General features: G+C 39.6%; 4 protein-coding genes across 6 annotated transcripts; 2 read left to right on the top strand and 2 right to left on the bottom strand.

The window, feature by feature from the left end:
* Positions 1 to 6: 6 nt before the first annotated feature.
* On the bottom strand, positions 7 to 3,754 carry LOC111656353 (cytochrome P450 2J4-like). Its single transcript, XM_023408043.2, has 9 exons — positions 3,443 to 3,754; positions 2,797 to 2,959; positions 2,416 to 2,565; positions 2,140 to 2,300; positions 1,813 to 1,989; positions 1,252 to 1,399; positions 967 to 1,154; positions 739 to 880; positions 7 to 192 (listed from the first exon to the last, which is right to left on the bottom strand). The coding sequence occupies exons 1-9, from the start codon at positions 3,650 to 3,652 to the stop codon at positions 11 to 13; spliced, it is 1,521 nt and encodes a 506-aa protein (XP_023263811.1). The 5' UTR covers positions 3,653 to 3,754; the 3' UTR covers positions 7 to 10.
* Positions 3,755 to 5,125: 1,371 nt separating this feature from the next.
* LOC111656355 (cytochrome P450 2J6-like) lies at positions 5,126 to 9,651 on the bottom strand. Of its 2 annotated transcripts, XM_023408044.2 has the most exons (9): positions 9,365 to 9,649; positions 9,094 to 9,256; positions 8,598 to 8,747; positions 8,358 to 8,518; positions 8,044 to 8,217; positions 7,528 to 7,669; positions 7,109 to 7,296; positions 6,881 to 7,022; positions 5,126 to 5,875 (listed from the first exon to the last, which is right to left on the bottom strand). In XM_023408044.2, the coding sequence occupies exons 1-9, from the start codon at positions 9,566 to 9,568 to the stop codon at positions 5,700 to 5,702; spliced, it is 1,500 nt and encodes a 499-aa protein (XP_023263812.1). In that variant the 5' UTR covers positions 9,569 to 9,649; the 3' UTR covers positions 5,126 to 5,699. The 2 variants fall into 2 exon arrangements, with proteins under 2 accessions (XP_023263812.1, XP_087030563.1); XM_087174437.1 differs by lacking the exon at positions 6,881 to 7,022 and having other exon boundaries at positions 9,365 to 9,651.
* Positions 9,652 to 10,422: 771 nt separating this feature from the next.
* On the top strand, positions 10,423 to 12,796 carry uqcrh (ubiquinol-cytochrome c reductase hinge protein). Its single transcript, XM_023407988.2, has 4 exons — positions 10,423 to 10,575; positions 10,898 to 10,933; positions 11,499 to 11,660; positions 12,558 to 12,796. Exons 1-4 carry the CDS (start codon positions 10,531 to 10,533, stop codon positions 12,588 to 12,590), a joined length of 276 nt encoding a protein of 91 aa, XP_023263756.1. The 5' UTR covers positions 10,423 to 10,530; the 3' UTR covers positions 12,591 to 12,796.
* A 1,049-nt stretch (positions 12,797 to 13,845) lies between these two features.
* On the top strand, positions 13,846 to 21,943 carry faah (fatty acid amide hydrolase). 2 transcript variants are annotated; one of them, XR_015437355.1, is made up of 15 exons: positions 13,846 to 14,520; positions 15,159 to 15,272; positions 15,699 to 15,839; positions 16,031 to 16,164; positions 16,339 to 16,545; positions 16,654 to 16,694; positions 16,791 to 16,915; positions 17,891 to 18,016; positions 18,136 to 18,233; positions 18,847 to 18,946; positions 19,081 to 19,124; positions 19,241 to 19,280; positions 19,362 to 19,475; positions 20,140 to 20,285; positions 20,834 to 20,970. XR_015437355.1 is itself a non-coding variant. In XM_023407978.2 (15 exons), the coding sequence occupies exons 1-15, from the start codon at positions 14,311 to 14,313 to the stop codon at positions 20,954 to 20,956; spliced, it is 1,758 nt and encodes a 585-aa protein (XP_023263746.1). In that variant the 5' UTR covers positions 13,850 to 14,310; the 3' UTR covers positions 20,957 to 21,943. The 2 variants fall into 2 exon arrangements, 1 of the variants encoding a protein (XP_023263746.1); XM_023407978.2 differs by having other exon boundaries at positions 13,850 to 14,520; positions 19,362 to 19,470; positions 20,834 to 21,943.
* Positions 21,944 to 22,966: the final 1,023 nt, after the last annotated feature.

Raw genomic sequence — 22,966 nt, forward strand, 5'->3', positions numbered from 1 at the left:
GGGGGGGGTATCACACTTCGCGTAGTGTGGCACAGATTTCATATTCGCGGGGGGAAAGAATGACGCTAATCCGGGGCTCTAGCACAGGCTCCACCCCGGAAGGCATGGAGAAGGTGAAGCGCTGCATTAAAGACGTGAAGAAGAGGAAGAGCTCCATCCTGGCCAGGTTCTCCCCAAGACAAATCCGCTTGCCTACAGCAAAAATACACCACAACAATTTAACAGTTTTTTAACAGTTTGAAAATGAAACAGATTTGGTGATATGGAGTTAGGCAGGAAGAACTGTTGTTAATGTTAATTTCTGCCTGCAGCTAACGGCTCAAGGCTACATTAGCCAGTACTAGCATAACATTATCTTAAGCCAAACTGATAACGGTGAAGTTGCATTGTGGGTAATGCAGGTTTTGACAGGGAAGAAAAAAGGACAATATCTCAATCTAATGCTAAATTGAGTACTTAAAATGTCTGGCCATACTGTATTTTGGTCCCAGTTTATCTTACTCAGTGATATAAGTGTTAATTCAAGCGGCGACACTACAGAGCTAAATGGGGATTTGTGAAACCAATTCTACTGAATATTCATCTGGTCATATTTCCTCCATAATTCTGTTCTCAATATGTTTTTTTAAATAATGCATTTCTTCGAGGGATGCCAGCGTAAAGTCAGTCAAACAAACTTTGGATAAAAAACCAGAAGGAATTCAAATGATATGTCCTGTAATCTGTACATGTACTTGCCAGCAGAGAAAGGGATGAAAGCAGCTCTCTTCACAAATTTGCCCTCCTCATTTAAAAAGTGTCCTGGATTAAAGGAGTAGGGTGTCTCCCACTGGTCCTTGTCGAATAGCACCGAGGTCAAATTGGGAATTATTGTAACACCCTGAAAATAGAATTGTAATACCTGAGTTTATTGAGGAGCAAGTGTATATGTGATGAAACAAGATAAAACACATAATGAGAAATGACCTTTGGGATTGTGTAGCCTCCCAGTTGGACGTCTCTGCTGACGATATGAGGCAGGCTGAGAGGAACTATGTTGCCCATCCTCTGGATCTCGTGGATGACAGCGTCAGTGTAGGGCAGGTTAGCACGGTCCTCCATGGATGGCTGTCTGGACTGTCCAATCACTCTGTTTATCTCAGCCTGCACTTTTTCTGTGCAACATGACAGCAGAAAAGGGGAACAATGAATTAGTCACTTACAGAAACATCAAGACTTACGTAGGTTGGCACAAATGACTTCTTGTCCTACCCTGAATCTCAGTGTACTTTGCCATGTAGAGGAAGGCCCAGCGCAGGGTGGTGGATGTGGTCTCAGTACCAGCCCCAAACAGATCAAATGAACACATGACCAAGTTATCCTCATGAAAACCAGCATCCACCTCATCATCCTTCTTCATCTAATGGGGAACATTTTACAAAATAGACATTGCCTACATGTAAAATGTGCCTTTTTTGTTTGAATATTTAACTTTTGTGGAACATATAGGCAGGGTTAGAAATTGATTATTAAACTATTAATTACAGGACTATCATTAATACAAGTGAGCTTTTGTCATTTGAAATTAAAAATTGTACTTTTCACTTCAATAGATCAGACAATCATTTGATTACAAATAACATATAATTTCAAATAATATACTATGAAATAAACTAACTATTAAAGGAACTCTGAGAAAGCTTTTCACATATAATATTTAAACTGTGTGTAATATGGGATTAAGGCATAAAACATTGCTTGAAAATTACTTAGAGCAAAAAATCCATCATCAAAAGAATTGCCAATTTATTTGCTTGTGGTTTGTCCACCCACCCTCTGAATCTCACTCAGGTAACAGTCGATATAGTCTCTGGGCTCAGACGGGTCCCAGTCTTCCTTGTGCTGATCGACTTCTGTTTTCATTAACTTTATTATTTCACAATAGGTTTTTTGAAGAGTGTGGTGTGGGCCTGGCAAGCGTCTCATCAGCATGGGAAAAGCGTTGTACAGCTGTCAAAACAAACAAGAAGACTGAAAGTAAGACTACTAAAAAGACCTAAATCTATTTCTAGAAGCAAAATGGTCCATCACAAGATCAATGAATCAACCAAGAGTAAAAATCAAAATGCTTCCATTTATACTGAAGCTTTCATATAGTACCTGTGCCCAAATGGAGCCTTCAATTTGGGTCCCTCTGTCAATCAAATTCATCATTTTCAGAAACTTCTCATCACTGTACTCATAGCGATGACCAAAAATCAGGGAGCAGATGATGTTGGAAACAGCTTTGTTGATGATGAAGTGTGGATTGAAGGGTTTGCCTGAGGAAGTGATCGCATGTCAAACATATCAAGACTCAGAATTGCACTTTTGACTTCAAACTTTTGACTTTACTGCATCTCTGAATTTGGAGATTTTGTGCATTAGCTTCCCTACCTTTATGATTTGCAATTTCTTTGGACAAGTAAATAAATTCATCCAATATAGAAAATTCCAGGGATTTCTTGCCAACTCCAAAGTATTTGAGAGTGAAGAGGGCAAATCGTCTTTGCTGTTTCCACATATGTCCATTAGTAAAAATAATACCTGAGGAGACAAATGGAATTTAGACTGAGCTTGTGACATAAATGAGTTCACAGAGTTCAAAACTCTAGGTCATTAGCAATGCTAGTGCATCACTTTATGAAATCAGTACCCATTCTGATTTTACATTCCAATAAAAAACTTATTGATTATAGAAACTGTGTATGTACAGCGGCAGCCCTTGTGATGGGAGTATATTATCTTCAATCTACAAGGTTAGAAATAAATCTTTACCCAGTTCAGGGAGCACATCAACATGGATGGGAAATATTGGGCGGTCAGCCAGGATGTCTCCTTTGGTGAGAAGACCCTCCTGCAGGGTGTTGAGGCCATTCAATACCACCGTCCATGAGCGCCCCATTTTGAGGCTGTACACATTTCCATACGTCTCTGTTAACTGCCATAAGAACAACACAAAATAGTCCCAAAAAAATTGTAAGATTTAGTTGAGTTTTTTTAATTACTTATCTTTCTGTGACAAATAGGCAATTAGGATTTGACAAGACAATATCGACGCCTTCCTGTGAGTGTTATTATATTATAGGATAAACATCACTAGTGTATTAACCTGTAAATATAGTTTTACTGTTGTAGATGGTCAAAGTGGAGCTAATGTCAACAGTTTTATATAGAACTACTGTTGGGTAGTTTTAACCATAACAGTGATTTATATATCATAAGAGGTACATAGTTTTTTATTTCACTAAGATCTCCTCATACTTCTATTTTTTTTTTTTTATTGTAATGTGTACAGTTCTTCATTTGCGTCATTCAAGTAAAAGATCTGAGTGCTTTTTCACCCACTGGTGGGGTCCCTAGCACTTTAATAGCTATTAATATATTCATCTGAAGATAAATGTATGCATTATCTGAATTCTACCTTAGTCAGTTCACTGTAGGCATTGTTGAAGTCCAGAGAGAACATGTTCCCCACAAGAGGAAAAGCCGTGGGTCCTGGTGGAAAGTTGCTGGGCCGACGGTTCCTTAGATACTCTACTGTCACCAAGAAGACCAGAGTGAAGATGATCAGACCGCGGCTGTCCAGCCAAAGCCACGCAGAGAAAACAGACACACCAGAGAGTTGATCCATCCTCTCAACCCGCTGCCTCTGTATCCTCTGAGAAATCTGTAGCGATTTATATCCACCTCAGGGCATATCAGAGGCGTAATAAAAACACAAACGTCAATTCAGTAAACTCTGTGATCTACAGTGGGGTGTGTGTCTGAGCTTTGACCAGCTGTTCAAACAAGAGTGTTTCTGGGTGGGCCTATTATATCAGTGAAAGTGGGTGGAGGGCCATTGTCACTGTAAGTGAAACACTTGTATCTCCTAAATGAAAACTTCTCAGCAAAGGTTTCAGAAACAAGCTTGCTCACAGACTGTCTCCAATTGCATTTGTGAGTTCACCAGGAAAGTTTTTATTTTTATTTTTGTGTTAAAAGTACATCCATCAAGTAGTTAATGTGTTATCTAACAATTATATAATCATTTACAGCCTATTTACCCATGAGTAACAAGGTCTTTGCATGACAACAGCTTCATCTCTGGCCTAGTTCGTGTACATTCATCGTTAAAAACCACAATTCATGTCATTTTAAAGTATTTTAATCTAATCTTAACATCAAATTGTCAAGGGTTTTGAGGTAAATTGGACCCAAAATGCAGCCAACACTTGGGGGACGGTGCAGACAGGTTTATTAACCAAAAAAACAGACATGAACAGACGATGTGAACAAACCCTGAACTAAACAGACGAACCGACGCAGACAAAGGGGAGCACAAAGACACAAGGTGATTGCACACAGGTGAAACACATTAGGGCGGGGCAGACAATCACTACACAGAAACAAGACCAAGACAGGAAGCAAAACACTGAGACACACAAGGAAACCTTATTACAAAATAAAACAGGAAGTGAAAAAGTCCAAAACAAAACTAACAAAAAGTGTCTGCCACAGCAAACCATGACACGAATGTACAAAATATTTGATGTGCACATTATAGATATTTTCTGTAAAGACTGACATCCATACTCCCCCTGGGCCATAAGTAAAGGTTTAACTATAGCAGTTTTAAAACTAGTAGGGACAATGCCAGTGGTCAGTCATAAAGTAACAATGTTCTGCACTGAAGGTCCAAAACTGGCCAGAGGTCATTGGAGAGATTAGCTAGTAGAGGGCCAAGGAGGCGGATGGTGGGTTTAGAAGCTAACACCAGATTAGACAATGACTCAAAAGATATAATCTGAAATTTTGTCAAAGTGGCTAAGAGACGGCTGCTTTTGAGTAAGTTTGTTGACAGTGTCAAAAAGAAATCTAGGATTGTGTTTATTGTTACTGATTTGCCTGTGTATAAAGTATTTCTAATCATTGGCAGCATTTTAAAGATTTTAAAGATTTTAAATTGATTACACATAAAAATTGAGTTGTAGCGACTTTTCTCTTCTTTGATGTTTAAAATGAAGTTAAGTATGTACTTATTGTCATTGCAAATTATTTCAAGCTGGTTCAACTAAAAAACATAAGCCTTAGGAATGTGAGACTTAGTACAAAGACAACATGCTGCATCCAATGACTTTATTAAAATAGTTAAAGAGTACAGGGGTAAGACCTGAATTTGATGCTCAAAACAAGCATGATTTAATTCAACACGTATTAAAGACACACAGTAGATTTCCATCAGGATTTTACATTTACATTTTAACATTTTACTAAAACAACAAAACAGAGTTTTCACTCTGAAAAATATGCTGACAGTGTTTCTTAGACTTAGAGATATTAAGTCATAATCAAATAAATTTCATTCACTTACCTAGTTTGAATTTCATTTTTTATCAGTGAACAAAGAAATTGGAGTTGAAATTACTAACAATTGCAAGCCACAGGAGTTACTTATGTTATTGTGTCACCGCAACTCATTAGAATTATGTTTGCGATCCAAAAAGTTTAACTAAATCACTAAATCACTATCCCACAACAATGCATTTAGTTATGTAATGGTAAAAAGGTGAACTGAATGACTTTTTTAGAGTGTAGTTTGATGTATTCTCTAAACCCTGGAGCAGTAATAAGATCAGAAGTGGTGACAACAAGGAAAAAGGTTATTGCTTTTTGTGGTACTTTTTTGTGTCAGAGTGTTAGCGTGATGTTACACAGATTTCATATTGATGCGGTGCCAGGGTGATGCCAAGACGGTAGTCCAACACAGGCTTCACCCCAGCAGGCATAGAGAAGGTGAAGTGCTGCATGAAGGAGGTGAAGAAGAGGAAAAGCTCCATTCTGGCCAGGTTCTCCCCGAGACACACCCGTTTACCTGAGACAGGAAAGCAGTGGTAGTCATTCGCATAAGGCCTTCATAGGAAATAGATATGTTAATTGTTTTGGTTACCATTCAAAATTTTGTCCTGATTTCATGGCTAGAGGAAAGGTCAGAGGGTCACCAAGGTCTTTAGTCAAACATCACTATTGACAGAAATAATGATCAGCACTTCCTAGTCATCTTTTCAACCCCTCCCTCTTGGTGTGTCTTGGAAATACTTTATGAGAAAAACAGATTATTTTCTCTGCAAAAACCAAAACAAACCCCACCAGTCAGTAAATTTCTGGAATGCATGATCTGTGACACTCATCACAAAAAGGGCCAGGTTATGATCCCTGGCCTCCTTCCTATCCGTGTTCACCCTATGTTCCCAGGCAGTGGCGATTGCTCTAAGACTGCAAGGGAAGCTCAGCTTCCCCTAAAATGTCAACAAAATAAGTGGCTAAATATGTAGTGTTGTGTGTACATTTCATTGACTGAATATGCGCTAGAACACGTTCATCTTTTGTTCAGAATCAGCTCTTATCACAGGTAACCGCCACGACTTCCTTCTCATTCATCCCCGCAGCGCCACAGTGCTTTACACAGTGTAGACCCCGAGCGTCTACTGACTTCAATGGGGAAGCATAGAGTGGGTTGTTCCACTGCAGCGAAACTAGACGGTCATTGGATAAATGCTGGGTTTGTCCCGCCCATCGGACGCTCAGCGTCTCTGGGGGTCTATGGGGCAGTGGGCTGGCCCGGACGCTCGGCTTCTGCATGATGATTGGATGATCTGTCTGAGGCTGAGTCCCTTTTTGATTGACAGCGAAATGAGCGAATTAGCGATCTTGAAGTATAAGTATCCACCGGAGCATTTTTCAAGTTTTTAATTCCGTTGTTCGGAGTTGATCTGGAGACGTTACTGATCCTCAGCGACTTTGTCTTTGTTAAAAACGACAGGTTCCTGAATGGCCAAGTATGGATAGTAATAAAACAACATATAGTGTTGCTCCTCACCTGCAGAGAAAGGAATGAAAGCAGCTCGCTTCACAAACTTGCCCTCTTTGTTTAGGAAGTGTCCTGGATTAAAGGTATTGGGCGTCTCCCACTCGTTCTTGTCCAACAGCACCGAGGTCAAATTGGGAATAATTGTAACACCCTGGTGACAGTTCATAAATACATAACATGTAAATATGACATAAAACTACTTTTTTTGTTCTTTTACTGCAATGGTGGAGAAATGACCTTTGGGATTGTGTAGCCTCCCAGTTGGACGTCTCTGCTGACGATATGAGGCAGGCTGAGAGGAACTATGTTGCCCATCCTCTGGATCTCGTGGATGACAGCGTCAGTGTAGGGCAGGTTAGCACGGTCCTCCATGGATGGCTGTCTGGACTGTCCAATCACTCTGTTTATCTCAGCCTGAACTTTTTCTGTGCAGCAGGAGGGAAACTGACATATGAACCAGTAATATGTAGATGTTTGTTGCACAGTTATTCATTACAACATTTGTGAAGGACACTAGTGATTTCACAACAAAGTATATGTCAACTTGGAATACAAGTAGCAACATTATTTATCTAGGTCAATAAGTGTGAACTGGAGACACTCTAGTTTAATTTCTACATCAGCAAAATTACCATGGGCTTTGTCAGTGCTCTTACCTTGGATCTCAGGGTACTTTGCCATGTAGAGGAATGCCCAGCGCATGGTGGTGGATGTGGTCTCCGAGCCAGCCACAAACAGATCGAGGACACTCATAACTAGGCTTTCCTCATCAAAACTATTTTCAGCTTGCCCCTTATTCTGAGAATAAATTCAAATACATGTGTTAAAACATGCTGCAATATAACTCAGATTGACTAGATGACAGTGCTATTGCAGACATTCAAACTCTTTTATGATGGCAGCTTTGCTTTTAACATTTATAGAGGGAGAGTCAAATCAAAAAGGGGTGTACTCCGTTGGAGGTAAGAACTTTAAAGATAGTGATATAAGGCAGAGACCATGACAAGTGCACATCTGGTCTTTGCACTTTTCACCACATGCCAATCAGGAGTGGTGCCACAGTTAAACGTCATGGATAGTTGTTACATATGTGTCAAAAAACAAATATACAAAAGCTTCAAAAGCAACACAATATAAGAGCTACAACTCAACTATCTAGTGCCAATCTCCACCTGAATCTCATTAAGGAAGCAGTCAATGTAGTCTCTTTGGTCGGAGGGATCCCAGTTCTGTTTGTGCTCTTTAAGCTCTGCTTTAATGAAGTCCTTTACATCATTCCAGATGTGCTTGTATCTCTGATGTGGCCCTGGCAAACATCTCATCAGCTGAGGGAATGAGTTGTAGAGCTGCCAAGAAAAGCCAGTTGGAACAACAACTTACAAATAAGACATTTCAGTGAATGAGTGATAAACTGTTTCACAACGAGGAATATGTTGATCAACAAAAGTGCACAGCAATTTTGATCGGTAAATTTAAAATGGAGTACCTGTGCCCAAATGCTGCCTTCAATGTAGAGAGCTTCATCAAAGATCCTCATCAGTTTCATGAAGTTCTCATTACCGTACTCGAAGCGATGACCAAAAACCAGGGAGCAGATGATGTTGGAAACAGCGTTGTTCATGATGAGGTGTGGATTGAATGGTTTGTCTTCAACATTGAAAAGGGAATGTTATGTAAATTTTGCATTTGTTCGTTATAAACATGCGACTGTGTGTGAACCATTCACCTTTATTGCCTCTGAATTCATTTGCACAGTGTGTGAATTCGTCCAGGATGACAGGTTCAAGTGACCTCTTGCCAAGTCCAAAATATCTGAGGGTTGAAAGTGCAAAACGCCTCTGTTCCTTCCAGATGCTCCCATTACTGAAAACTACACCTGATGGGAAATACACAGTGTGGAACAAACATCTCAAGTTTAAGAATTGGACTTTTCATTTTTAGCACTTTAGCAAGAAAATTGCTGGATAAAAATATATTAGTAATTGTTTGTAAAGTAACAGGAAAAAGAAGAAGAGAATCACTAAGGAGTGGATGTAAATGGACAAAAGCTCATGAAAAGCTGTGAAAAATATATACATATATAAAAATAACACAAACTATAAGAATGATTGGGGAAAAAGTAAAATGTATCATATAAAATATTCACTTTACTTTCCTGTATTCACAGGCGTCACAATAGTAGTGAGTTTAAAATTTTGAATACACAATCTTTGTTTTCTTACCTAGTCCACAGGTTACCTCGTCCTGCAGAGGGAATTCTGGGCGGTCGACCAAGCTATCTCCCTGCGTTACTAGAGCATCTTTCAGAACCTCAAAACTGTTTAACACCACCATCCAGTTCTGGCCCATTCTCAGGCTGTACACATTTCCATATTTCCCCGCTAACTGTGAGGAGGTTCGAGAGACAAGGGATAATGCTTGACATAACAGATGCGTCCTATTAGTAGACCTGTTGCATTTTTAATGGTACACTTTTGACACTGGTTTACCTACCTCTGTCAAGATCTCATGAGTCTTGGTCTGGTCCACACTGAATATGTTGCCCACAAGAGGTAATGCCCAGGGACCTGGAGGGAAGTAGGCCGGCCGACGGTTCTTAATATAATCTGCAGTGAGGATGAAAACTGCCGTGAAGAGCAGCAGACCTTTGAAATCCAAGTTAACATAGGATCCAATTACAGAAAAGGCCGAATCCATTCTGCAAACAAGAAGTCAAAACTGTATAACTGTGCGTTCTTTGCCCTCCTCTTCTCTGTGACAAAAGGCTGATGTTGTGTTGACAGTGGTCAGTAATAGCACATGTGAGTGAGAAGCTTGCTCTTATTGGCTCTTGGCAACATATCTACCAGCTGTACTGGACTCTGACATCTTTATACAAGGGCAACTGATATCAAACACTGTTAATCAGTGACCTTAAAGTATTCAAGGTAGGGAATGTAATTTGTTGTATAGTGTGAATAAAGGAAAGTGTGATCTTGTCCGATATAAGACAAAAAAAGACAGCTAAATTAAAATGACCTGATACCAACAAGCCTGCTGAGCCACAACTGGTTGCTAAAAGGACAAAAGTAGACCTACAAGGACAGTGGTATAGGCCTACTTTACACTGTATTTTCAACGTGGTGTATCATTCCTGCCGTTGTAGTACTACTTTACAACACATGATGGCAGTATAGATATCCATCAATCCATCAATCGAGAGGAAGTAGACGATTCTGACTTTAAAATAAAATACATTTATTTGCTTGATTATAAAAAAAGAAAAGTAACAACTTGAAAAATTGTTGCTGAGTCAGTGGGAGGGTAAATATAAAGGAAAACCTTTTCTTTCATAGTCTCCACGATTTATTCTATCATCTGTTTTGCCTCTGGACAATGTTTAAAGTAGCACGAAGTGGTTATATCACCACATTAATTGAGCCATTTTTATGGCTCAGGTCTGAATAAAAAAAATTATCGACAGTTTTCAATGATCATGTACTCAATGAATATAACGGAAATCGAGTTGTCAAAAGGGAGGTTTTGTTGTGAAAGTTTTGTTGTGGTGACCGGAAACGGTGCGGTTTGTTCTCGCTGACTTGTTAGCTCGTGTGACCTGTGGTGTCCTCCAACAGTCGAGATTTGACAGCCGGTCAACCAAGGACAAGAGCACCAAAATCATGGTTTTCGAAGAGAAGATGATCATGAACGGAGAACCCGAGGATGTAAGTAGCTTTTACATATTTAAGCCAGTTCTGCGATGCCAGTAACTTTTGGTTTTTTCAGCTAGCAAGCTAACACAACACGGCTAACGGAGCTACATCATTACCTAGCTTATGTTAGCATTAGCCGACGTAAACGTTCCCATCGTCATTGAGAAATATGATGTGTTAATGCATGCAACTCGATTAAAACGCAACCCTCATTCATAGTCTGTAATGTTGGTTTGCCAGCTGTTGGTGTATTTTTGACGAAAAAGATAGCTAACAACTGTGTAATGGCCGTAGTGAATGATGTAACTGAATTGGTCGTGTCTGTCTGTTCCAGGAGGAAGAAGAGGAGGAGGAGGAGGAAGACATGGTGGTATGTTCATCAAAATATGTTAACTGTTTCTCTCTGTCGCACTTCTTACTGAACATATCTAATTGTCAGTTGAGAAAACGGGAATTTAATTTGAAAATGCTTGACAAAAAGACACTCCTCTACATGACTGGTCAACCAGAGGTGGGGTCATTAAAGGTTTTCTTCATTGCCAGGCCTTCCTCTAGGGTCATCTATAAATACATGAGGTATTTTCTCCCTCTTCATTTAAAAGAAACCTCAAAACTGCTTGTCTCCAAACACAGTTCTGATACATAATATGTTAGAGGTGTCTGTAGGTGTGTGTGTGTGTGTGTGTCTTTGTGGATAAAGGGAGTTAACCCCTCAGAATTCACCTGCACACTCCTACTCCCAGTTGCCAGTTTATTGTATACAACTTCTATGGTCACTTTGGTTGTTTAGGTTGAGATGTTTTCAATATTAAGATTACCCTGGTTGATACTCATTGGGCAACTGATTGTAGTTCCAGTTATCTACTGAATGTGTGTCTCCTATTGAAGGACACAGTATAACGTACATATAATGAATGCTGCGTATTCTGTTCCAGGATCCTCTTGAAGCGGTGCGACAGAAGTGTGCAGAGACAGAGCACTGCGTCCACACTCAGGCACGCCTGGAGCAGTGTGAGACCAGAGTTGGGTCTCGGTCTGCGACGGAAGAGGATTGCACCGAGGAGTTGTTTGACTTCCTGCATGCTCGGGACCACTGTGTAAGTGTGAATGCAATAAGTAAGCAAATTCACCCCAAAGCAGCCAAGATTTGTGAGTACTTATTTAGCTAGTCATGTAACAGCTTGGCTAGCACTAGTTTTGTCAAAATTAATACTTTAATGTGTTACTTTCAAATAGCATATGATTCATGTTCTTTTGGCAAACTGAAATGAACTGGTAGATAGTGCCAATTAATTATAAACAGCTGACTCGAAATACAAAGTTGAATTTATACAAGTAAATCTCCTTTACAACAGGTGGGGTTATTTCATAGTCATTACAGAATTTTCCACAGTTGTCCTTTTTATTTATATGCAATACATACAGCAGTGCCGCTCAAGGTTGATCGTGCTTTTCATTTTAAGGGTAGATCTTCACGGACTTCAGGATAAATTGCCTCCCTGTATCATAGAAATAATAAATGGTCTTCACAAAATTGTCCAAAATTTGCAAGTAAGACTTCAGTGCTCACAGATGGCCTTACTACAGAAGACATTAACTTCCAGCCACATGCAGCAGCAGTGAGCACCTTTTCCTCTAATTACCAAAAGGTTTTATTGAAATACAAGCTACTTCATCCATTTCCACCGTCTTTTTTATTTGACAGTATATACTTACGGTACAGAAAGGTCATGTCGTACTGTAAGACTATCAAAATACTACATTAAAATAACATTGGTTTTGCATGTCCTTCACACATGAACAGTTCATTATTTCTCTCACTAACTTCAGCCTGGGCATATCCGTGACCTGCATGTTACAAGTAGTAACTTTTAACTTAAGTGACATGAAAATGTTTTGGTTTTCAAAACTATTTAAGGCTCTTCAAATTACTTTACCTTGCACTGTGTGTAGTTGTTTTCATTAATGAATAACCTCTTATGTCCTCTCTCTAGGTGGCACACAAACTGTTCCATTCTGTCAAATGAAATCCCTCCTGATTGTTGAAGATGACATTCTTCAAATATTGTGTTATGAGGAGAACATGGTTTTTAAATACATCCATTTGTGGATCTGCTGTATGTTGTAACTTTAAATGTATACTAAAATGTATCTGCTCATGTGAAGAAACTTGAAGTATTTAACAAGGTACTCTGAGTCAACATTTCATTAAAGTGGCTGGCTTGAAAACCTTTCCCTGTGTCACAAGTTTATTGTATGACTACAGACAGGTGACAAACTAAAGGAAAAACCTGAATAAATGAGTGAACAAACATAACAAATGCAGATGACTATGATGCCCGTGAATTAGTGTGATACATAAGGAAAAACAAGGGTAAGTGTTCCTCAGATGACTGAATATGCTAATTCAGAATGTAATCAAACTGTCACCAATTAGTGAGTGAATGAGTGAAATAATAGGGTTGCTGTGCATACACCCCTCATTACAAAGATCAATACACTTTTGAGTTTTGTGGTGCAAAAACCATAGACACTGGTCCACAGATGTGGAAAAAAGTGATATGGTCAGATCAGATGAGTCATCCTTCAGCCTATTCTCAATGAGTGGGCGAGTGTACGTGTGGCGAATACCAAGAGAACAGTACCAGGCCTGAATGAGGGGATTCACTGGCTTTGCTTTGCAATCAGGGTTGTGAGGGAAATTCTCTGTAACTCATTCTCCTTTTTTACTTAACAAAACTTTCTTGGCTCTTGTATATCAAACATTCTCCACTTAATGTTTTCCTATCAATGTCTACTAACAAACCAATTCAGTACATGCTGAAAACACACCTTAATCATAATTTTCTTCACAGGGTCATTTTGCTGGCATGGTCTGGGTCCACTTGTCTCCTTATAGGGAAGCATCACTGCAAAGTTCTGAGTGATCACCGTCATCCTATGATGAAACATGTCTATCCTGATGGGACGTCATCGTGTTAGTTTACTTTGGTCAGTAAAATTCATGCAGTTTAATGTTAGGTTTACACAGAAAATCCAAGGAGGGAAACTGTTTCATCTTCACCAAAAAACATAAAATTTGCCCTGCCTGTTACAGAAATTACAATCTTCATCTAGGACGAAGGACACAATGATGTGACTTTAAAAATGTACACAAATGATCCAAGTGTTGCTGCAGTGTTGTAGGGTCTGTTCCCTACTTTCTGCATCTCGTTATTTTGAGGCGTGGCCTTGACTTGTTCCTCTGAAGTTAACCTGTTCCGGGGCAGGGCATTGCAGGAGTTCAGTTTGAGTTACCATGGTGATTTACTCCGGAAAAGAAGTGAACCACCGGTCAAACCTGAAGTTACCTCGCTAACCTCTAACCCCACTTTGTACTGCAGGCCTCTGTGGAGTGTGGGGTGTATTAATTAAATTTTTATGTTGAATAAATTGATCATTCAGTTGAAATGACTGACTAAGGAGTAGCACTGGCGCCATCTACGTTGCTTAACGTCTTGCTTTGCTTTGTAGAAGTGTGGTTCATAGGCGGTTTTATTTGCAGTTGGAATGAAGGTTACTTAAACTGAAGGTACTTCAGGTAGATATGTCACTACACGGGTTAACCGCGCCCACCTGTTGACTTTACAGCTCTGACTAGCCCAGTAACTGCACACGCATGGCTTTAAAACCGTGTCTTTGTGTGTTAGCCTGAGTTAGCCGACGCTTTCCCCTTGCGCTTGGAGCGAAAAGACAAACAGGACAACCATGGAGAAAGTGGAGCAGTTTCTTCGGGGAGTGGAGCTGGATAACCGGACACTTATAACGGCTGCTGCATGCGGTGTGGGAGCTCTGGTGCTGATGGTCCGGAAGGTCACCAGCCATCGAGAGGCAAATGATAAGATCCAGAGAGCCAGGAACCGGAGGACCGAGAGCCTACAGCGGGCAGAGCAGGCTGTGCTCCGGCACAAGGAGTCGGTGAGAATTAGCTAAAGTTGTGAGGGTATGACTTGCCTGTTATGATTGAAAGTTCAAACACTCCTGGATTTAATTCACACTTCTACATAATTAAGTTCTTTAACATAAATCAATTTCCTCATTTGTCGTCAACACGCTTGGCTGTCAATTTCTTTGTTTTATCGGGCTGTTATCGCGGACATTTTGACCTGTCATGGCAGGGAGAGCACAGCGCTAACATACTGTTAGATGATGCTCTGTGTTATTTACATTATTAACGAACCAGCCTGCACATTAGAGAGTCAGGGGACACTTACAGCACAGTGTGTTTGACAAGTGACACTTGTGTGTAGACAGAGAGAAAGGTATTTATAATAGCTGTAAAAGAGCCTTTACCCAAACAGGTGATGGTTCTTCTTGTTGATAAGATCACTGGCCAGGTTAAAGTTAAATATAGGCAGGGAGTTTTCTGAGGTCACCAAACCAGAGAGTATGTACCAGTAATGATGAAGGTTGAATAAACTTCCCCAAACAAGTTCAATACAACAGGAGAGTGAGGGAGATAATCTTAACACACTCAGAGACTACATTAGTTTATATTTTTATATATATATATGTGTGTGTGTGTGTGTGTGTGTGTGTGTGTGTGTGTTTTCTAGCATCCAACGACCGACTCTGCTGCTATCTTGAAACTGTCCCTCTCTGAGTTAACAAAGCAACTGCGGGAAGGCTTGTTGAACCCTGAGGATGTGTTTTACTCTTACATGGAAAAGGTATGTTACACACCATAACAGCTCATTTACCAGCGCAGAAAAGCAATCATGGAAATGAATTTCCCCAGACTTCTTAGTGTTGTATTTGTGCCTGGTTAGGCACCGTGTTTCACTTTGGAACAACCGCCATAAAAATCCTAAATAAATCATTATTATTATCTCTGCAGGGATCAAATTTAGAGTCAACCACAGCCTTGTACAAATGCAAAGTCATTCCTTCAAGGCTGCTGGCTCAAAGTCATCTCTGTTATCAAACAAATATTTATCTACCTTGTTTCCTTTCACTAGAGTTTCATGTTTTACATAACCGGTCTTTTGGAGAAAAGGCATAAATATGAACCTGTCTGTGCTTTTCTTTTCTTTTCTTTTCTTTTCTTTTCTTTTCTTTTCTTTTCTTTTCTTTTCTTTTCTTTTCTTTTGTCACAGACTCTGGATGTACACAAACAGCTCAACTGCTGCACAGGGATTTTGCTGGAAAGTTTCGACCAGCTTAAAACTATTGGCTCCAACAAGGATGGTCTCTTGTATGGAGTTCCAATTAGTATCAAAGAAAATATTGCATACAAGGTAATTCGTTGTTTTTTATATATATATATATATATATATAACCATAATCAACTCAATAGCAATTACACTGACAGGGTTTCCAAATATGAATGCGCTAGTGTTGTGGCATTCTTGATGTAGCTCAGGTTTTGTCTTTGATGTGCCATTATCTGACACTGCTCTCTTTGTCCATTTTCATTTTACAACACAAGAATCACGACTCTTCGTGTGGTGTGCTCATTAATCTGGACCAGCCTGTCCACAAGGACAGCGTGCTTGTTGAGGTTCTGAAGAGACAAGGAGCTATTCCCTTTGTGAAAACCAACTTACCCCAAGGCTTGTTAAAGTAAATCATTTCTACATCAAGTTATCGTAAAGTTAAGCTGTGACACTGTGTCACATTCTGTACAATATTATGTCCATGTATGTCAACACAAAGGGTAATATCTCATTTTTAGACGTGCAAAGGCCGTGACGCCCGTTGCTTAAAAATGTTTTTCTTTTATTGTCTCATCTCCAGTTATGACTGCAGTAACCCAATTTATGGGCAGACCGTGAACCCCCATAATCTCCAGAAGACCTCTGGAGGTTCGTCCGGTGGGGAGGGGGCTCTCATTGGGGGAGGAGGCTCTCTGCTTGGTTTAGGAAGTGATATAGGGGGCAGCATCCGTATTCCTGCCTCTTTCTGCGGGATCTGTGGCTTCAAGCCAACGGCGGGTCGGCTGAGGTGAGTATTTCTGCTGATGCCAGTTTTATGGATATTCATTGTGCAGTCATGACAGTTTGCACTAAACTTTTATCTTTACTTTGTCTTATTTCTTTGTTTCTTGGTCAGTTCACAGGGTGTGAGGCCCATTTATCGAGGGCAAAAGTCAGGTAAGAATAAAATCCATTATTCATCTACACACTGATATACAGAGTTACATCATCACTTCCACAATATGTGTTGTCTTGTATTTCTTACAAATTTAGTGCTGTCATCTGCTGGACCCATGGCGAAGGATGTGGAGAGTCTGGCTCTGTGTATGCAGGCTCTGCTGTGTGACCACATGTTTTCCCTGGACCCCACTGTTCCACCTATACCTTTCAATGTGCAGGTGTGTCAATTCAAATCAAACTTTATTTATGTAACGCAATCACACTAATCACTTTGTTTTTTTTGTTTTTTTTTGTACTGATTAAACAAATGGGATATAATATGCTCATTTGGGAGCTTTAGAGGTGATGGCAGGCAGGAAAGGAAACTTGCTGCCAATTCAGTAGTAATCATTTGAAACTTTGCTTCTGTGGTACAAGTCTCCCATGGTGATGAAAACTCCCTTAAGTGGTTTGCTGCCTGTTTTTCGCACCATGGATGTTTTCTCTGGGGGACTGTGCTCTGCTGTGATGATAATTAGTTGAGTTCACCCGTATAAGGTGCAGTGGAAACATGAAGGCACATTATTATCCATGTCTGCGTTTATCTATCATCATGGATTTATCAAAGAAACAAGCTGAGCGTACGTTAGCAGCAGCTCGGCTCGCTGCCCCTTGGGGATGATTTTATAACATGAAACTGATTTATCCTGTGTTTTTACCAGTTTTAATGACCTGGTCCACTGATTTGGAGAGGAGGAGACCTCTGTGGGAAATCGGCTACCTGTGTAAAAAAAAAAATATATCTTCAATTATTGACACTGAAGGAATCCAAACCAGGAATAGCTCACTGCAGTGATGGCAATGGTGGTGAAAACAGCAACTCCTATGATCCCATGCTATGTCACCATTGTTATTGTCTTGATTGAAAGATCCTTAGCAGCAGAAAATTACATTCTGTGTGTTAAACAGAAATATTAGCAGGCAAAGCTCAGGCACATTAAAACCCACAAGTTAAATATACAGGTCATTGTCAGTAGAGTTATCCCATTTCTTGATTGTGCCTTAATTCAAGCTTTACGACAAATGGGAAAAAAAAGCCTCAGCCTCCTATCAATAAATATTTATTAATTAAATAAATATTTATTGATTTAAATGAATCTGTTAATGTGTGTTTCCATTCAAATGGTTCACGGAGTGAAAATGTATATCCTCAGATATACCAGAGCTCCAAACCCCTGAGGATCGGTTACGTTGAAAGTGATGGCTACATGCAGCCGTCTCCGAGCATGGCCCGAGGCATCAGAGAAGTCAAAGCACTGTTAGAGCAAGCAGGCCACACTGTAAGACCAAAACACACACTGACACACACTGTATGGTTTATGGCCATCTAAAATATGTGATATGAGGCGTGTGCTTCCAATGCAGTCACTTTTTCCCTTTCGGCCATTTGTGCCTGTAGCTAGTGCCCTACAGTCCTCTGAGGATGGACTACGTTGCCACTGAGCTGTTGGTAAAGGGTATCCTCGCAGACGGAACTACCACCCTGCTACAAAAACTGTAAGTTTAATTTCCCTTTAAGATCAGTGTGGTCATTGTTAATAAGCTAAATAATTAGATAATTGTGAATAACTGAAGTGTGGAAGAATCACGGCACTTATCTTTATGTCTTTTGGCCTTTCAATCAGTTGGTTTTTTGATTAATTGCTTAGTTTTTGATCGGCCAATAGTCCAGTCCAGTTCTGGTCAGTGGGGCAGTTAGTCCACACTGAAATACCTCAACACCTATTTGATGGATTGCCATGAAATTTGGTGAATACATTTATACCCCCTCAGGATGAATCATAATAACTTCGGTGAGCTCCTGAGTTTTCATTTAGTGCCGTAGCCAGGTCAAAATTTAAATTTGTTCAATACTCTGATTTATGACTGAATACCTAAAACAACTAACTGTGTTTTAATTTTGTTTAGCAAACGTTAGCCTTCTAACAAACTTAACTCAGTTGATGTTAGTATGATCTCAAAGATGTGCAAACCTCACGGAGCTGTGATATTAGTTTTTGCTTTTTGAAGACTATGTTCTAAAACTTTATCAAACCTCACATTGTTTCTTTCAAACTTCTTTCAGATTGTTTTATTTTGTGCCACTGATCTCTGATTGATTCTGTTTTAGGGAGGGAGGCCCTCTGGACCCCTGTCTCAGAGCACAGGTTATCCCTTACTATCTTCCGAAGTGGTTGAAGAGAACCCTCTCATTCCTCCTAAAGCCCCTGGTGAGTTAAAGACCATATAAATCTTCTTTAGGGACAACGAGGATAACATTAGTTTGAAAATGACCTTGGTTGTGTATTACATGATAAAACACCTACAATGAGTCTGACAGTGTGTTTCGTGTCATGTTTTGCAGTCTCCTCGTGGTTCTGCCGTCTTCAATGCTATCAGTGGAGTTAGGTGAGAGAGTTGTCTTTAAGATGGCAGTTTGTTCACGAGGCTTTGTTACACAACCTTACTGTATGTGATGGACCGAATGCCAGAACATACTGACTCTTTCTCTGCCTTCTTTTCAGATCTGTTTCAGATCTGTGGAAGCAGCATGCTGCTGTCGAGGTACTGTTGTTCAAAAGTATGACACTTGTGCAAGAGTGAGTGCACACAAGGGGAAATTGAACTCTTGTTTGTTTTCATTAGGACTACATTCAAGAAACAATAGCTGATTGGAGAAGATGCAACATAGACGTGCTGCTGTGCCCTGTGATCGGACCAGCCTACAACTTCTTATACTGCGGCAAGGTTACCCGTACGGTATACTCAACTGATGTTTGTCAAACAACCGAAATGGCATTGTTAATGAATAGAGTCTGTCCATCTGTATTCTGTAACCTATAGTGTTTTCTGAAAAGTAAATATGAGGTCAGAGGTGTTCTGTCTTTGCTGATAGTTTCCATAAATCACGTATAGCTGTACAACATAAAAACAAATCACTTAACTGTTTTAGTAGCTCGGGGCAAAACCGTAATGATATATTTTTAATTTATATTTGGCATTTAGAGAAAATGATAATGAATTCAAAGAATGTGTCATGAGGGACACTGATACTGTGAAAATGGCTAAAAACAGCAGCCGCTCTTCCTGTGAGGTTTCTCCAGACTCACTCTGGTTACTGAACAAGAAAATCTCTTGTTTTTAAACAGTGAAGCAAAACAGGAAACTACTGTTTCACGCTTTATTTACACAATGAAAAAAATTGAAAAATAAATAATTTTATGATGTTATCACTTTCTTAATTACTATAAGACGCATAAAGAAATCTGACTTTATTATCTGCCAAAAATCAGGAAAATTCACATAAAAGTGATAAAACACTTTATGTCAACCCAGCATATCACCACACTAATGGTCAAATATTACTATTATAAAAGCAGGTGTAACAGAGTGAATAACTCATTTCTATTTTCTGTCCTTTCAGCCATGCTTTCGTACACGATGCTTTACAATCTCCTCACCTTTCCTGCCGGGGTAGTTCACGTTTCCACGGTGACAGCAGAGGATGAGGAGGAACTCAAGGACTATAAAGGCATTCATCAGGACCACTGGGACAAGCTCTTCAAACAGGTAGGAAAAACCAGTGAGAGGTGACTGTTGCCAACTATATAATACAGTAGATCAACACTGTTAAGACGAAAAAACTTTTTTTTTATTAATAGTTTAAATGTTTATTCAGTGCAATAAATAGATGCCAAATAAACTTACAATATTCTGATATACAAAAATATCAACAAATAGCCAACAGCCATGGTCAAATTACGAGACAATGAGCCCTTAGATACAGACAAAGGCATAAGAGCAAGACAAAAATGACTTGTGTCTTTTGTGATGGTTTTGCATCACTTTGTTCTGGATTTGAGTCTCTTTGTTGTTCTTTGATTGACTGTCCAAAAAAAATGATTAATAATCCCTTCAGAGAGTTTGGTAGGGCGAGCAGCAAGGGTGGCATACCTCCTGCACTTGTGTTCCTGCGTATCACCCCAAACTTAAGCGCCAGGTCACATTAGTGACTCTCATAAACTGTAGTTCCACACTTGGTCAGTAGGTGGAGGCAGCAGACTGTGATGGTTCTGGTTACTGACTGTTTTCTGACTGGAGTCTGTGTCTGTGTTCAGGCTGTGTCTGGAGGCGAGGGTCTGCCTGTGGCTGTGCAGTGTGTCGCCCTGCCGTGGCAGGATGAGCTCTGCCTGCGCTTCATGAAGGAGGTGGAACAACTGGTCAAACAGAGCAGAGATTAAACCGGGGGGCCACAGGTAGAGCGACGAACTTCTGTGACTTCAGGTTAAATTTGCTTTGAGTACAGCAAGTGTATTGTTTGTGAAAACACAAACAATGAAATATGAGTAAAAGTTAAAACAATTAATATTGTTTTAGAAAGAAAAGGTAGTTGAATATTTTTAAATCTGTAATGATTTGAGTTTCACTCTTCTATTGATCTATTTAGTATTTTCTGTTCTTTTTTTGATCATAATAAAGATCGACTAAATGTTTACTGTTAAACTCTAAAAATAGTCAGGTTCATTGGTTAAGCATACTTTTCTGCTTGTGTTTAACTTGGTCATTGACGAACCTCAGGATTTTAACATATCATTCAATTTGTATTGTGCTTGTAAGCGCTTACGAGCCTAACTGACACTCGCAGTTATAATTGTATGATCTGCAGATCATAGATCTGTAATCTATTCTTTTTTGCCACCACTGGTATTGTTTAATATTTAACGTCATACAGCATGAACAGGAACTACAATCCATGAGAAAACTGAATTCACATTGGGCAAAGAAGCACTCCGACCACATGCAAAGATGTTTAAAATGAGAATTTATAATGAATGCAGAAAATAATATTTTCTTGTCAATCATGTCTGACTCTTTTTTACAAGAACTGGCAGCGTATTATTTTACAATGTCTGAGAGAAATCAGTTACTTTGTTTTATTCTCAGAGGAGCCACCCCTCTTATTTGTTTCCACTCCAAAAATGTTGAAATTAGTTTTCAGATGTTGGAAATCAGCAATAACATACTGTGCAGGCAAGATATAATCCACTGCTCCTCCACTGCTTATCTGTGTCAGTCATTACTCAGGATCATTTTTTTTTTAACATGTTGTTTTTGATCTGATATTTGCAGCTTTTCAAACCTGTACATTAAATCATTTTAAGTAGTTTAATATTTAATAAACTAACTTCATATAATGTGCTGCACCCAGCAGCTGTGAAGACACAAAACCTCTTCCTTCACCTTATTCTTTACCCTCCACCTCTGCCTCTCCATCACTGTGCCACAGATGAGCACAGGCCATTTTCATTCTTTTTGTGAGTGATTGTTGCACTGATGCTATAACAGGAAACAGAAAAGAGATAAAGAAGACTAATGACACATGGCGCCTCCATCTACGAGGCCAGTGCACCATGTCTTCATATTGTGATTACCCTGTGCTATTGTAAATATGTGTTTCTGTTGGGTTAACATAAATTTACATATGTTTTAAAACTCTCCTGGGATGGGAAACCATTAGGGACAATGTTAGTGTTTTCCATTACAATCGTCCACGTTTGCACTGGTGTCTCATTGAATGGAAATGACCGTGTGCGTGCGGTAGAGGAAGGAGGGCACATTAGGCTTGGAGGAGAGCTGGAATTGAGAGGTTGTTCTTAGCATTATCTGTGGCACATAGAGAGAGAGTGTGTGGCTCTCGCTGTGCCACTCAGTCAGGGAGCATTAAGCTTTAAGAGGCAGTGAAGAGACTCAGGTCTTCAGAGGGAACTTGACATTGTTCATAAATCCCTCAGGATCTGAGACAGAAGCAATGACATACACACACACACACACACGCACACACACACACACACACACACACACACACACACACACTCACACGTGCACAAACTCAGCCTTCAAATTGGCCCATTAAATACATTTACAGTTTGGCAGTTGTGTATTATACACATTAAAATCAATTTAAACATGATTTCTATACTGTAGCACTTTAAAAGCATCACAGATGATGAAAGCATAAGTGATATAATGCAGAAAACTATAATTGCCAAATATAGCATTTTAAACAAAATACCGATTATATAAAAGAAAAACAGTGATTAAACTGATTTCCACTGATTTTTTTTTTTTCTCTTTTTTTTTTCCCACGTAATCCTAACATTATCTTATTTGATTCACACAATACTGGCAAAAAACACAGACATGTCATTCTTGTTAAACATGTTAAAAGAATGTGCCAGACTATGAATGTA

The sequence above is a fragment of the Seriola lalandi genome, unplaced genomic scaffold (genome assembly GCF_002814215.2).
Source record: "Seriola lalandi dorsalis isolate HSWRI2012SDOR001 ecotype SW California unplaced genomic scaffold, Sedor1 jcf7180002054353, whole genome shotgun sequence".
Classification (NCBI taxonomy): Eukaryota; Metazoa; Chordata; class Actinopteri; order Carangiformes; family Carangidae; genus Seriola; species Seriola lalandi.

Coding starts and splice junctions, on each gene's coding strand:
- LOC111656353 (XM_023408043.2), bottom strand. CDS start 3,652: ATGGATCAACTCTCTGGTGTGTCTGTTTTCTCTGCGTGGCTTTGGCTG. Junction 2,960..3,442: donor CCTACAGTGAACTGACTAAG/GTAGAATTCAGA, acceptor TTCTTATGGCAG/TTAACAGAGACGTATGGAAA. Junction 1,990..2,139: donor AAGGCTCCATTTGGGCACAG/GTACTATATGAA, acceptor TTGTTTTGACAG/CTGTACAACGCTTTTCCCAT.
- LOC111656355 (XM_023408044.2), bottom strand. CDS start 9,568: ATGGATTCGGCCTTTTCTGTAATTGGATCCTATGTTAACTTGGATTTC. Junction 8,519..8,597: donor TGAATTCAGAGGCAATAAAG/GTGAATGGTTCA, acceptor TCAATGTTGAAG/ACAAACCATTCAATCCACAC. Junction 8,218..8,357: donor AAGGCAGCATTTGGGCACAG/GTACTCCATTTT, acceptor TTTTCTTGGCAG/CTCTACAACTCATTCCCTCA.
- uqcrh (XM_023407988.2), top strand. CDS start 10,531: ATGGTTTTCGAAGAGAAGATGATCATGAACGGAGAACCCGAGGAT. Junction 10,576..10,897: donor TGAACGGAGAACCCGAGGAT/GTAAGTAGCTTT, acceptor TGTCTGTTCCAG/GAGGAAGAAGAGGAGGAGGA. Junction 10,934..11,498: donor AGGAGGAGGAAGACATGGTG/GTATGTTCATCA, acceptor ATTCTGTTCCAG/GATCCTCTTGAAGCGGTGCG.
- faah (XM_023407978.2), top strand. CDS start 14,311: ATGGAGAAAGTGGAGCAGTTTCTTCGGGGAGTGGAGCTGGATAACCGG. Junction 14,521..15,158: donor TGCTCCGGCACAAGGAGTCG/GTGAGAATTAGC, acceptor TGTGTTTTCTAG/CATCCAACGACCGACTCTGC. Junction 15,840..16,030: donor AAGAAAATATTGCATACAAG/GTAATTCGTTGT, acceptor TTACAACACAAG/AATCACGACTCTTCGTGTGG.